Source organism: Octopus bimaculoides, chromosome 2 (assembly GCF_046866305.1).
Source record: "Octopus bimaculoides isolate indiv1 chromosome 2, ASM4686630v1, whole genome shotgun sequence".
Classification (NCBI taxonomy): Eukaryota; Metazoa; Mollusca; class Cephalopoda; order Octopoda; family Octopodidae; genus Octopus; species Octopus bimaculoides.
Genome location: NC_142929.1, coordinates 14,887,841 through 14,903,696, shown reverse-complemented (window position 1 = coordinate 14,903,696; position 15,856 = coordinate 14,887,841). Strand labels below are relative to the sequence as shown.

General features: G+C 36.7%; 2 protein-coding genes across 7 annotated transcripts in view; one reads left to right on the top strand and one right to left on the bottom strand.

Moving 5' to 3' along the window:
- Positions 1 to 1,837, bottom strand: part of LOC106876000 (zinc transporter ZIP13) — a 223,700-nt gene extending 221,863 nt beyond the window's left edge. Inside the window, exon 1 of the mRNA XM_089340926.1 lies at positions 1,025 to 1,837. Within this exon, the coding sequence (XP_089197052.1) occupies positions 1,025 to 1,487 (463 nt within the window). The 5' untranslated portion in view covers positions 1,488 to 1,837. The remainder of the gene's footprint in view (positions 1 to 1,024) is intronic.
- LOC106876006 (F-box/LRR-repeat protein 6) overlaps positions 1 to 15,856 on the top strand; it is a 336,390-nt gene that overhangs the window by 118,280 nt on the left and 202,254 nt on the right. The window lies entirely within an intron of this gene.

Below are 15,856 nucleotides of genomic sequence, written 5' to 3'. Positions count from 1 at the left end.
GAGAAAACTAAATGTTGTCATTATTTAGCTCCCGGTCAGCCCTGGTTTAGCAGATCAATGACCACAGACGTTCTACAAATCTATATGTATATCTAGGACTACATTTTCCAATGTGTCCTACATTTTTTTAAGCCGGTAAGACGAAGTTTGAGGGAATTTGGCTGCTATTTCGAGCAGATCGACTGTAACAGTAGAAACGTTAGAGCAGGCAAAATGCCTGCGGTACTATAACGGCCCTTTACATTCTGAGCTCAACCCCATCGAAATAGGTTTGCTTTTCACCCTTCCATGTTCGACAAAATAACGTTTAATTCAAGTACTGAGGGCTGTTTGTTATTCGTATAAAATGGTTCTCAACCACTTTTTGTCTATGGACCTCTTCGATTCTTATTTTTCTCTACTGGATCCCCACAGCCATTTGCTGTGTGTGTTGTAGAAATATAACCAATTTCTTGCACATAAATTTTAACAAAATTTTATATGGACCCCTAAGGGCCATGTAGACTCCCAGCTGAGAACCAATGGTATAAAGCAGCATCCTAGGACCACGCACAGGCTCGTTCGTTAACCCGGTTATTATTTTCTGTGTAGTGGTGATGGAGTTAGAGGCCCATCATAGATTGAGGGTGACGAAATTGGTTTTTCAAAATTAACTCTCGATTACTGTAAATGGATATTGAATAACAAGAGATCACGGTTCAAAGTTACAAGTTTAACAAAACAAAAAAGTTACAACTAAAACGACAGGAAAGATGAGAGTGGAAAAGAGAGTGAGTGAGGGTGGCAGCTTGAGTGGAAGAATTGCGTAAGTAAGCAGCAATATGTAATATACAGACACGTGTTTATAGAAGAAAAATAAAAGTATCAGAGGGTCCATCAATTTGTACAGTCTTCTATTCATTTATCCATCCATTCATTCATTCACGCGCTCGTTGTTTCTTTTTATTTACCTATTTTTATCGTCGTGCATACTGAAAGGTAAAACAAAAAACAAAGAAAGAAAACGTTAAGAAACTGCACTTACTTCCGCCTTGGAGGGATTCCCCAGCTTCTTTAGGAATCACAAACAGAGGTAAAACCCCCGAAAGTCCGACTAATGAAGAACATAATAATGAATTTATCCATACATATATATCCGCATTTGTCAAATGTTTGTCACCTTCCCAGAAGGAAGCTGACGATTTTGGGGTATTACCACCTGTAACAGATTTCCTTCCGTTGCATTGATTGCTAACTCCATCCAATTCGCACGGTGACACTTCGCCAATTTGTCCTCTTTCGCCAACTTTACTGTTACCAATAGAGTTTCCATGTGACAGAGTGGGACGCTTTGAGGAATGCTGTTGATGATGGCTGATACCACCGTTTTTCGAAGAATATATTTTGGCACGATGTATTTCTCCAAAGACAGTCGTGTGTAATAACAGAATGAAGACTAATAAAATCCTTCGTTTATTACTATTGATCCCACATAGTATTGTCTTCATTTTGGTCACTTCTTTGCAAATGAAGCTACACAAGTCCGTATCTTCAACATAGACGTGTTTGTTTAAATATACAAACTTCGGTTTGGTGCTAAGTGGGTGTGCGCGAGATTTCTGAGAATCGGTCAATCACAGTGAGTGATCGGCAGTAGAAAAATAGAATTGGTCGACGAAAGGAGTTATGAATTGGAAAAGTAGATGACAACATGAGAAAACAATGTGTGCGTATATGTTTTAGTGAAATTATTAATACGTGTGTGTGGGTGTATGTATTTTAGTATGTTTATTCTGATAAAATGCGTGTTTTGGTATCTGTGGAAATTACCTTAGGTGGTAAAACAAGTTGAATAAAACGAAATGCTAAGTAAAATACACACACGTGTATATATTATATATATATATATATATATATATATATATATATATATATATATATATGAGATATACACACACACGCACAAAGTGAAACGTGTCTCAAGCTCACAGATATATATACATTGGCTTTAAAGTAGGTAATGTCGTTAGCTGGAAAGGTGTTCAAATTTAGGATCGAGTGTCGTTAATCTTGCGAATGCTTTCTGATGTATACACACTCACACGTATACATATATACACGCATCGAATATCGCATCTATAGTTATTTGTTCAGTTGAAATTGACTCAGCATCAAATGAATTTAGTAAATGTCATTCGGAGATGGAAGGAGGGTGGGAATTCAACCAACCAACCAACTACACTAGCTCGATGTTATTATGTGTATACGCCTACATATTCCAACGTATAGATATATATTACATATATACAAATATATATCCACGTACTCGTTTTAAGTATAAGTTCGTCTTCATTGGAATATCTTCAGTTATTCATTCACACTCTGACCGACTCCACACATGCTTATTACACTCACCGAGTTGCACGGCAGATAAATACCCATTCGTTACAGCAGTAGTTCACGTTGATTCACAAACAACCGGATCGACCTTTAGCATGAACTCAGTGTTGCAGTTGTAGTTGCATCTGTTTGTTTACTTGTGTTTCTTTCTGTGCATGCGTGCGTGTGTGTTGTAAGCACATTGACAAAGCCTCTTCGAAAGACGTAGACAGAAAAAAAACTTCGAGAGATCCAACAACGGCAGCCAACATCAACAGTTGTGTGAAATACAAATGAAGAGAGAACCTAGTTGTAGAGATGATTCTAATATACTAAATGCTACTACTTCGGTATTGGTAGGAAGCAGGCGAAAAGTAAAAAGAAGAAAAGAAACAATAAATAATCGCTTCTTTACTCATTCCTTCCTAACCGGCTTCTCACGCTATCAGCAATTCTCGGCTAATATTCGTCTTATTTCTTTTTCTATATTACGTAGTCTTCACCAGTCTCTTCTAATCTGGTTCTAATTTCATTCGGCAAAGTATCTTCTAGCCTCTCTTCTACATTTGTTTTACGATGTTGACTGTTTTACTACTTTATCTACATCAGGGTGTTCACTGCTGGTTAAATGCCTACTTTGCAAAAAGTTGGTAGAGCTTTCTACTGCTGCTACTATTACACATATATATCACTTCATTGACATAAATTTCAATTTACATTTGCGTAAAAAAGTACTAACATAATAATAATAATAATAAGTTTTTCGTAAAAATGAAATATTTCTTTGTGTGTTTCTGTTGGTGGGGGTGTTGTATATTTCCTTTTAATTTCTTCTCGAAATCTTTTAATTTTTTTCCTTTGATAAACGGCATGTTTTGTTTAGGAAATTGTGAAATATCAAAAGTGGAATATTTATTTTCTAATATGTCTATCTTATTTTGCTTTATCTTAAGTGTTTTCAAAATCCTAAGAAAACATAAAACTTCAATCAATACAAACTTGAGAAAAATGGACAACTATTCGATTATTAGATTAATATTGACAACTTTTAAACATCGATTATTGTTTTTACCGACAGTTTTAACTTTTTTTTTTTTAAATGTATACACTTTGATGTTTATTCATGTCTTGTCGCAGCAGACCACAAACCTACCAATTTTTGTGCATTTCTATATAGCGATATTGTGGAGAGTTTCGGCGGAGGTAAAGAATACGCTGACCACCCGTTTTCGGCGTAACGAAAACCCTGACCCCCAAACATCGGGTGTACGTATTCTTTACTTTCGCCGTGAGTTTATGATTTCCTCAAGAACTTTCTTTTTCAGTACTCGCAAATTTTGTTTCCAAATTGATGCCGAATAAAGTTGCATATCGTTTAAGGAACAAAATAATTAAAATTAAAAGAAATAAATTGTAACACAATGAATAGATTACATCAACCAGCCTACCCCATCTCTCTCTCTCTCTCTCTCAGACAGACACATTACACGTATCGATGTGACAATATGTAACTTTTTAAAGGATCATTGGCTTACCAATGAAGACTCTTTCTTTTCTATGCCGAAGCAAGACATCACGTCCCACTCCGAATCTATTAATTACAGCCGGAAATCGTGATCTTTCAGCTGGGTCGCAGGAGAGCTTCACACAAGATCTTGTTTTTATACAAAGATAGTGTTGATGTCTTGACCCAAGTCAACCCGATCGAACAGACATATGATCAACAACGTTTCAGTCTTTCATTTTTATATCAATGACATTTCCAATGTATCATTTGATATACTTATTTTATTTTAAATGGTAGGATGTGATTTAAGGGAGATATGGCTATGATTTCTAGCAGGTCAACAGACCAGGTAAAGGTTCCGGGAGGGGGTCGTTTAGTGTGGTATTTTGAGTATGTCAGTTTGACGAAGCACACCCCTGTCATTCTGTGTGTCTATATTTACTTTCTCATCAAGTCAATAAGTAATTTTATCGTCTGCTATTATGCTAACATTCAAAACATAGCGATTGCTAGAAATAGAAGACAAATCTTTCCCAAACCACAATGTTTCATCTTTAACAGAAGAAAGGGCATATTGTAAAGTATAGTCTCTCGTATTAAGAGACGGGATGGTACTTTGATCATAGGTACACTTAACGAGGGCTGATCTTATGTTAGATGGGTACAATAGATGTACATATGGTAGGGTCTTACAAATGTAATTTAGCAGAGTCGAACAATTTCAATTAACTGGAATCATCCATGCAATTTGTAGACGAACAATCTCGCTGGGAATGATCAAAATCTAAAATGATAATCAATTAAGATAATTCTAATAATATCAATCAATCAAAACTTTTAGAAAATAACGAAGATCCAGATGGACGAAAAATTCAAGAAGCGCATATACTTCGATCTTAATTAAATCTCAACGAAGCATATTCAGCTTAACTTCAAGTAGAAGTGATGAATATATCAAGAAATAGCAAGAAGCTGATTGTTACTAACAACAATAGGGGTGGGGAAACGAATTGGATACTAAATATTCAATATGCAGAATACTTGCTGGGGTATTTTCCTTCGGTCCTACTGTACGACCTGTTTTAACACTTGACCAGGGAGGTACGTCAGTTGTGGCAAAGTATTGTCTTAAGAAACCTGCACAGACTCAAGTTTGTGAGAATGAGTGAGAAGTGGAGAGGTAAAATAGTTTAAATTAACAATGGATATTAGGAAAGGTACGAAGCAGGGCCGTCTTTAGCGGAATTATAGGCTTCTCAGGTAAATGAATGCACTAGGGCCTATAGTATTTATTTATTCCCAGTAAACCACAGCACACTTAGATCAGAATTGGGCTCCAGCATGCCCATGCCTTAAAGACGTCATTTTGGCACGAAGATCCCAACTTACCAGCCCGTTTGTTCTGTACGAAAGCTACAAACTAAAACCAAAAGAACAAGTGATTGCTGTTACTTTTTGATAACCTACCTCAGCCCTGATCGAGCAGAATTATGACGAAAGCGATTCCAGCTGTGACTATCTTACATTTTGTACACATCAGACATAATTCAAAATGTCCTTTTCTTAAAATTGCGGGTTGTGATTTGAGAAAATTTGGCAGCTAGAAATCTAGCAGGTTGAGCAAACACACGAAGACTCATACGCTATCGCTCAGTTTGAATTTTTCTATAGCAGTTTCTGTCTTTTTTGAAACTAATAAAATGATGATTTTCTTCGTAATAATTTTCGTATGTAGGTGAGCTATAAGCTTTCTTTGTTGTTGTTATTGAGCTCCATCACCTATAATCGACCAGGCCTATATTTTCTTCTGTGATTTGCTTATCTCCCTCTCCACCACAGTGTTAGTACGATCCTCCAAAAAGTTTAGTGTAACCAGGCACATCTAAATCTCTTTAACACTGGTTTGAATATATAAATGTGTGTGTGTGTGCATATATATATATATATATATATAAACACACACACACACACACACACACACACACATACATATATATATATATATATATATATGTATATATATATATATATATATATATATATATATATATATATATATATATATATATATATATATATATGGGTGCAAGAGCGGCTGTGTAGTAAGAAGTTTGCTTCCCAACCACATGGTTCCAGGTTCAGTCCCACTGCGTGGCACATTGGGCAAGTGTCTTCTGCTATAGCCTCAGGCTGACCGAAACCTTGTGAGTGGATTTGTTAGACAGAAACTGGAAGAGACCTATAAAACAAGTACTAGGCTTACAAAGAATAAGTCTTGGGGTTGATTTGCTTGACTAAAGGCGGTGCTCCAGCATGGCCAAATGACTGAAACAAGTAAAAGAATAATATATATATATATATATATATATATATATATATATATATATATATATATGTTGTTGTACTTGGGGATGGTCATATTGCCAGTTTAGCCAATAAAAACACACGCACTGTATATTTGGTGTTAATTTGCTTCAGCTTTATATTACATTAATCTTAATCTTATTTCGGCCAGAGTTCTTTCGTCACACTTCTGTGACCTCATCAGTGGTCCTTTGTTTCCTTCCTTCTTATGTGTGTCTCACCTTGCTAAATATCAGCCCTATATATATATACATACATTCTTACATAATAGTTTTGGACTATATGAAACAGCTGGTGAAAGTAATTAGACTATGATTAGTCTGTGATATTTATGTTTTTCTTTTGCTTTTGTATATGTACATACATTTAAATATTTATACATACATATTAAATGACAAGGAAGCACAAAGGTTATGTTATGAACTTCATTAGCTTACAGCTGTTTCTGCTATATAATGCAGTGCACTCAGAGTTCATTGTTTGTGCATCACCTTATAGTTTCTTCAGAGCTTGTCATTTATTTAATTTCATATTTTGTTCTGTACTCAACTGACACTTTATTCTGAGTTTCAACACCAGGCTATTAGTATCATACTACCTAAGAAAAGTCTATATATATATACATATATACCGAAGTATGTACGTATGAATCTATCGATCTATCTCCCCTGACTCAGAGTAGTAGCACCAAACAGGGTCCCAGCAGTGGGTTAACTGTATAGGTGATGCCAATCCATCTGGGCATGGGGATGCAGAAATACCCTTGGTTGGTGTCAGAGTTTGCAGTAAAACCACTGGGAGTGATGGACCCATTGCTGTTGTCACAGCATCCTTTTAGGAGAGGGATACTCAGGTAAAACCTGTGATTACACATGATTTCTGGTCATCTCGTTTTGACCTGTAACTAGGTATTAATTATGGAGACTCGGAAACTGGTCCTCGTGTCATACAAGAATTGATCACTATAATCCAATGACATACAGATATCTCTTTATGGCCATCTCATTTGCTATTCCATCTACTGAAAGTCCTATGGCAAAAGAAGAGCTGTGACACGGCAAAAGTAAGGTGGTGACATGCACAGTAAATTACAACTTTCAGCTATCACCTATGCTTCAGATCTGGCAGATCTGCAATGGTAATGAATAATCATTTGAGAGGTCACGGATGGAAAATCAGAAAGCCATTGACATGGAAGCACAAGGAGGTGGCAATCATCTGTGAAGATGGAGCAACACACACACACACACACATATATATATACATATATATAGACAGATAGATAGATAAGTGTATATATAGATATATGTATATGTGGTTGACGTCAGTGACTGGGGAGCTGACTGGAAGGGCGAGTTGACCGGAAGAGGAAGAAGGGCAGAGGGAGCCTCGATCGGGATTTCGTGCCCTTTTTCGAATGGGGTTGTCGTCAGGAGAGGACGTGCGAAGCAATGGTCTAGGTTTGGGAGAAGCAGCTGCTATTCCTAGTGTTCTTCGGGTCGGAGCAAGCTTCGAGGATCGGATACCGCAAAAGACAGACTCACAGTCGACGAAAGGAAAACCGAAGTAAGGCGATTACATCTACTCGCACGCATACACCACAGTATATATATGCAGTTGCCATATTTTATTTCATATCGGCTACCTCTGATGAGTGTAGGGTTACATAATCAGATTGTTACCTAACACTCCATTGAATCTCTAGCGTGAAACCAATAGGTAAGATTGGTCATAATGGATATATAATACAGTCCACTTTGGATAATATACCCACTCTATTGACAGATATATGAGTGCATTTTTTTCCTGATTTGTGGACTCTTAGATGGCTTACACATATAGGTATATATGTATCCATGAGGAAGCCAGAACAAAGAAATGCTATGGCTTCATCTGATGGGAGAACTTGTGCTTAATCACGGAGACTTTCATTGTAGTGTCATCAATGCACTGCATAAGGCGTGCGATACATGATGACAATGATGAATTATAGAAGCAAGGGCAATATCTATAGCTTTTTTGGGTGCCTCTGAGGCTGATGGGTGGAAAGGAGAAAGCTGGTCTTGAGGCTGGAGTTCTGATCTGAATGCTAACCACAGATTGGTCTCCACTAAAGATGCACAAGAACCTGGTGGTGGTGTTAAACCAAGAGATGACTTGAGTCTAATATCGATTAAGAGGGAGAATCCTTCTGACAAGTTTCCAAATTTCAATCGTAAGGACGCAGTTAACCTGAAGCTTTCATAGAAGATACTTGTCTGAGGAACCACAGATTGGGATTGAACCAAACAAAGAAGCCTATGGCTGGAAGCCTTCCCCAATGCCAACCACTTTACAGAGTGTACTGGGTGTTTTTTACATGGCACCAGCACAGGTGCTTTTTATGTGGTGCCAGTACAGGGTGTCTTGATACAAAATTTGTTGTTCTTTTGACCTAAGTTAACTTTGATCAAGTTGATCTACAATTGAAGCATTCCAGCCATGATAACTCCATTGTATTTTCAGACAATGTATTAAACACAACATCACCCAGTGCATCCTTTTTTAAGAAGATAAGAAGTGGTTGGAAGGTGGGGAATTTTGCTGCTATTTCTAACCAACTGGTTGCCATACCCGTTCCTTAAATTAATGGAGGTGGCTGAACATTGCCCAAGAATCAGCATGACACAGTGTGACAATATGAGACCGTCCAATAGGCTTCCACGGTTTCCATCAATTAAATTTCATTTCTATTGATATATCATGGGTGATTAATCAAGAAGTTCACAACCACAAGGTCACAAGGTCCCCCAATGCTCAGCATTTTGGACAAGCAGCTTGTACCATACATAGCCTTGGATCAGCCCATGTTTTGTGCATGAGTGTGCATGTGTGTGTGTGTGTGTATGTGCGTGCATGCATATGTGCTTGTGTGTGTGTGTGCGTGTGTGTTGGTGTAAGTACATTTAGAGCTTCTCTGATAAATGTTGCAGTTTGGAAATCTGCAATATTTGCAATCTCTATGGAGTATATATAAAAACAAAATAAATAAATGAAAAAAAAAAATCTGTTTAGTATGGTGGTACATTATTTTAAGGCCAGCTAGTGTCAAAGAAATGTCAATGAATATTGATTTTCTAATGAGTCTGCTTACACGTGTTTTTTTTTTTAATATGACAGTGATATTGAATATGTGTTAGTATGCATGACTTTTAATCTATTTAGCACCATTATCTCCAGTATCACCATCATCATCATTATAGCTATTATCTTCATGATCATCAGCAATTACAACCACAGTGTCATCGTTGTCATTTTCTTCATCACCATTATCCCAATCAATGAAAATGTACAACATGCAACAGCACGCTCCGTCTTCTATGAAAGGTGACCAGTTCTGAGTCTCTACCCTCTAACGTATTACCTTCATTTCCACCATGTTATAAGTGACAGAAGAGTTTGGTTATCACATGAATCTCCTGCTAATCCTTTCTACCACATCACATGTCAAATTGGCAGCTGAGATCATCAGTATTCTACCAATTCTGATGCCTTCAGTGTTTTGTTGTCGTCTCCAAGAGTTTCCATATCACAGTGATACTCTCACACAGATTAAATAGTATTCTTATAAACGGGGCTAATGTAGTTGTTTGCATTAATTGATTTTTTACAATGAGAATCCAATAAGATTCTTATCAGAGCCATCCACATCAATTTGACCCAGAGAAGCAAGCAGACAATCTGTTTATATAATCAACAATTACAACAGCTACAGATAATTAGAGCTATTAATTTACATACTGTAAGTGTTAACACTTTATTTTAAATATCAGGGACTTGACAACGGGGATCTCAGTCCACACAGGATCAAGGTATGGTATAATATATGTAACCTGTATAGTACCGTTATAAGCAGGGCTAATTTAACTGTTTCTGGTTCCGGGTTCAGTCCCACTGTGTGGCACCTTGGGCAAGTGTTCTCTACTATAGCCTCAGGCTGACCAAAGCCTTGTGAGTGGATTTGGTAGACGGAAACTGAAAGAAGCCTGTTGTATATATACATATATGTGTGTGTGAGCGTGTATTTTTGTGTCTGTGTTTGTCCCCCCAACATTGCTTGATAACCGATGCTGGTGTTTACAACCCCGTAACTTAGTGGTTCAGCAAGAGAGACTGATAGAATAAGTATTAAACTTACAAAGAAAAATTCCTGGGGTTGATTTGTTAGACTAAGGGTGGTGCTCCAGCATGACTGAAACAAGTAAAAGAATAAAAGAAAAAATAAACCTTAATCAGTTTTCGAATCTTATTGGATTCCCATCAGAGGCACCTACACCTCAGCCTTCCTAAAATAATTCTCATCCACACACCTTAGGCACTTCATACCAACATGAAATATCTTTATGATGAAGGACACTAAACAGAAATATCACAAAGAGGTGTGCTGGCAATCTAGTCACACTGACTGCAGTAAGACACAGTCATTATGGGCAGCATGGGAAAAAAGCAACATAGAAATGGAATCTTCAAAATATTTACAAATGCCATGCATCACAGTTCTTGATGATCTTCTATAGTGACCATACATACATCTTACAACATTGTCAAAGGCGAATCCCAGCTGTCTCAACATTTTATTTGGCAAGAGGTGAGATGTGTGAATGAGTTGGCTGTTCTCAATGCTCTGCAAAGAGTTTAGGCACCAAAAGTCGCTTATTACAGGGCACAAGAAGAAAATTCAAGAAGGTTTGACACTGATTAGTTACTTAATAGACCAACCACATGAAACTACTGTAATTCAGTTGTGATGCATAACTTGAACTCGTTACTAAACATTTTGGTTATGAATCCCTGCTACAAAATAAATCTGGCTTTTATTCACCATTATGAGATTAACAGTTCTTCAATGCTAATTGTTCTGGTTGATAAGATGCTAGAAAAACAATGGTCTATAAGCCCTAATAGCTCTAATGGAGAATCTTATTGACAAATGCAACAAATTTAAAGCAACACAGAATATTGTTTCAGCTTAATATTAATATTCATTCGAATCTGAGTGATTTGAATGAAGAGTTGAGTTAAGCCCCTGTTTATGGTTAGTCTGAGAATTTAAAGAAGTCACTGTCTGTACTTTTTCTAGCAAAATTCACAGCAACCGGTTTTCACCTATCATTGCTGTATGGTTTTAATTGAAATATAAGCATGGTATATTAGCTTCCTGGTGGGTTTTTGACAGACTAGAAATAGCCCCCATATCTCCTTTAAACTACACACCATGTCTTGAAGTAAAGGAAAACACATTGGATTATGTTGTCCTGGGTACACAATTTTTGAGTTAGATATGGTTGCAATACATTTCATTATAGGTTTGTTGAATTAATTGCTAAGCAGCTGACTCATGATCTGAAATCATATGTAAAAATTCTATTGAACCTTGTGGTGTACAACCAACCAAGCACTCACGGTTGAATAGATGTTTTTACGCTCTTTTTCTTCTTTCTTCACTCATGTTTATGTTTTCTTCGGTTTTGGATTTATATTTTTAATGTGGTTTTGTATTATATATGTATCACATACATACGTGTGGTATATGTAATTGTTAAATCATCTAAATTTTTAATTAATAAAATAACTATTATTGAAAAAAAAAAATCATACAGGGTGTCCACAAAGACTGGCTACATGGAGTAAATAAAATCATAACATAAACAATTAACTATTAGAAATAATAATTTCTTAAAGGATGTGTTAATCCCCATGTACTCAGTCTTTGTGGACACCCTGTAGTTCATGAAAAATAAAAAAGAAAGATAAACGAACGAAATATCTTGCAATCATTTGGAATTTTCTCAAATATATTCTTAAATAATGATCATAAATATAGATTTCTAAATTATAACGAAGTCGTCGCTTCTCGGTCCTTTTGCTAAGAGTGTAGTAAAATATCCTTAAAGCCAGCCTCTACTTTAAGCCGGATAGTTTAAAGGGAGATAACTACAACCAGCGTAAGCTGTGACTAGAATTTATAAAGCTTCATCAAGCCAACAAAAGCCAATAAAGTTCCTTTGTTAGCAGAGATTTTCTAGGAATACCGATCAAATTTCACTCAAATCATATTCTGTCATCGTAAAAAAGGACACATTAGATAATATAAATAAATATATATACTACAACTACGAAAAAGATGAATGGTTATCGCTAAAACAGGTCTGGTCATAAGATCTACTCAATCAAATTATTTTATTTTTAAATGACTGAATTACATCGAGCAAATATGAATAATATCTACTGCGGAAATCTATCACATGCATAAAAAAATTTCATCACTCAATCCATTAGTTCAATAGCAATCTCTCGATCAACGTGATAAGTAACGGCTTGAAACTTGAAGTTTGTTGGAATTATTCAGTGTAACGAGAGACCCTCTTACGTGTTCGCAAACCCTGTTAGAAATATCAGCTAAATCTCCTTAAAATCATATTTTACCGTTTATATCATCATCATCATCATCGTTTAACGTCCGCTTTCCATGCTAGTATGGGTTGGACGATTTGACTGAGGACTGGTGAACCAGATGGCTACACCAGGCTCCAATCTGATCTGGCAGAGTTTCTACAGCTGGATGCCCTTCCTAACACCAACTACTCCGAGAGTGTAGTGGGTGCTTTTACATGCCACCGGCACGAAGGCCAGTCAGGCGGTACTGGCAACGGCTACGCTCAAAATGGTGCATTTTACGTGCCACCTGCACAGGGGCCAGTCCAGCAGCACTGGCAACAATCTCGGTCGAATGTCTTTACACGTGTCACCGGCACAAGTGCCAGGAAGGTGACGCTGGGCACAGGTGCCATCACGATTTCGCTTGATATATATATATATATATATATATATATATATATATATATTTAAACACTGAACAATGTAGTTCTAAATTTGAATATGTACATAGTCTTGACTGAAAATGCTTTTGATCAATAGATTTGCTCGATCAGATGTTTTGGGGGTTAAACAACTTGAAACAGTATGTAACGAGGAGTTTCTGTTGACTTTTTAAATCTCAAAATATTTAATTGAAGGAGAAATATTAAATGGATCGAAGTCAGTAAAATACTGATAATTTTTAAAGATTTTTCCTAACAGAAAAAGAGAAAAGTTGACCTCTGACAGAATCGAATGATAATCTCGGTTTAAAAAAAAAAAAAATCAAAACATTGAGCCAGTCCTCATTTTTACCGTTAGATTATGTAATGTTGGTGATGGCTTTCTCTCGTGGACTTTAGAGTCGTATGTGAATTGAAATAGCATTCGAATTACGTCAAAATCTCGGCTCTCTCATATCTTGCTCTAATGCTTGTAAATAGATAGATTATCTCTGGTATCACTTTAATTACGTTACTTATGACAGGGGAGAAATATAAATCTGGACGTAACAAATGATAAGTTTTAAGTAGATATAATAATTAATTTCACGAGTAAAATAAAACAAATCTATATGATGGTCCTTTGAATATAATGATTAAAGAAAAAAAAATAAAATGAAGAAGCTTCCCCATAAAATAGCACTCAAATGAAAAGGCAAAGAAAGACGGGGTAGTCAAGGATAGAAAGACTTTGATGGTAGACCTGCTCAATCAATATTAACCTGGGGTTAAACAACAGCAATAATTAGATAAAACAAAAAGGAAAGAAATAAAATTCTTTAACTTGGTGCCATGTTACTAATTATTGAAGTGAGAATTATATGCAATTAATGCATATACGGTTAATGCTTCTTTTCTTATCAAGCCCCGAAGGCTAAAGAGAAAAGTCTAGCTTAGAGAGATTTGAACTCAGGACATGTTATATAGCAAAAATTCATTTAGATCAGCTCAGTGCTGTCAGCCACAATATTCAGTAAAAGATAAAAGTTGCTTATGCAAGGGAGATAAATCAAATATTACTGCTGAAGCAGCTGTGTTCCTAACATTTTAGGTTAAAATCCAGCACTTTATTCATACATAACTTTTTTTTTTCATTTCTTCAACATATTACGATCATATGCGTGATATAAGGAATTATAAATAATAAATGAGACGACTCAAAATTAATTAAAAAAAAAAAACAGATGAGCAAAATCTTAATACTCGAAAGCATTTTCGAATAATTGAAACCAAATATTCTTCATTAAAATTTCATTACAATTACTTCGCGTTGACTAAGCACAGTCTTCTATGTTTATGGAGCGTAGAAACAATGCGAACATCGGGAACTCAAAATACTCGATAAAAGTGGTTGCTTTTTTTGGTGTGTGTGTTGGGGTGGGAACAATTCAAAGCTTATGACTACTTTTGTTAAACAGGCTAAAACAGAAAATTAATATTAGTCTCGGGTAGATATGCCAACAATAAACACGCAGTTTTTTTTTTGCTCAAATTATTATTATTATTATTTTTATTTTTATTTTTTTCTCTCTTTGTCACATGTTTTGTTGGAGCTCCTGGAGTCTTGCATATGTAGCGGGCTTGCTACCTGTAACATACTATCCGTTCTTTTCAGCAATCTAATATTTTCCTGATTATTCTGGCCGTATCAAGAAGGCAAACCTTTTGTAACAGTACTAATTATTATCATTGTTATTATTATTATTATTATTATTATCATTATTATTATTTTTTTTTTTATGGCGGCGAGCTGGCAGAAACGTTAGCACGCTAGACGAAATGCTTAGCGGTATTTCGCCCGTCGTTACGTTCTGAGTTCAAATTCCGCCAAGGTCAACTTTGCCTTTCATCTTTTCGAGATGGATAAAATAGATATCAGTTGAACACTGGGGTCGATATAATCAGCACATCCCCACCTCTCCCAAGCTGACCTTGTAGCAAAAATTTGAAATAAATAATTTATTTCTTTATTGCCCACATGGCTAAACATAGAGGGACAAACAAGGGCAGATAAGAGGATTAAGTCGATTACATCGACTCCCAGTGATTAACTGGTACTTATTTAATCAACTCCGAAAGGATGAAAGGCAAAGTCGACCTCGGCGGAATTTGAACTCAGAATGTAACGGCAGACGAAATACCGCTAGGCATTTCGCCCGTTGCTCCGTTTTCAGTTCAAATTCCACCGAGGTCGTCTTTGCCTTTCATCCTTTCGGGGTTGGTAATTTAAGAACCAGTTGCGTACTCTTCTGCTTCTTGTGGAAGGGACGCGCCCCGATGGTCAGGCGGTCTACCTGTTGTCAACCTGAGTTGTGGTCTGGGCATGCCGTGGTTGATGATGCTCAGACATGCACTGAGACTACGACATTTCCAGTGCTTCTTTGACGGTGAACAAGTGTAGTCGCCGTTCGCCAGACACGTATTTCCGCAGCTAGTTTCTTTAAAGAAGCTACAGTCTTGAATAAAACAGAGACCGAGGGGGAGTATTTGAAAAGTGAAATGTCTTCAAGTGTTCACAGCCCTCAGCCAATCGGACAGTGTGGGCGTTGAAGAAGATCAGCTAGTCGCTCTTTTCCGGAGAACTTTCGGCCCGGGATCGATGGATAATTTCCAAAAATTTCTGGCCTGGCAGTGCTACCGGGGATCTAGCCTGTTCGAGATAAACTTTACAGGCACGGAGGTGCCGTCAGCTGAGCATGTCCGAGATGCGCGCAAGACGACGAGATGG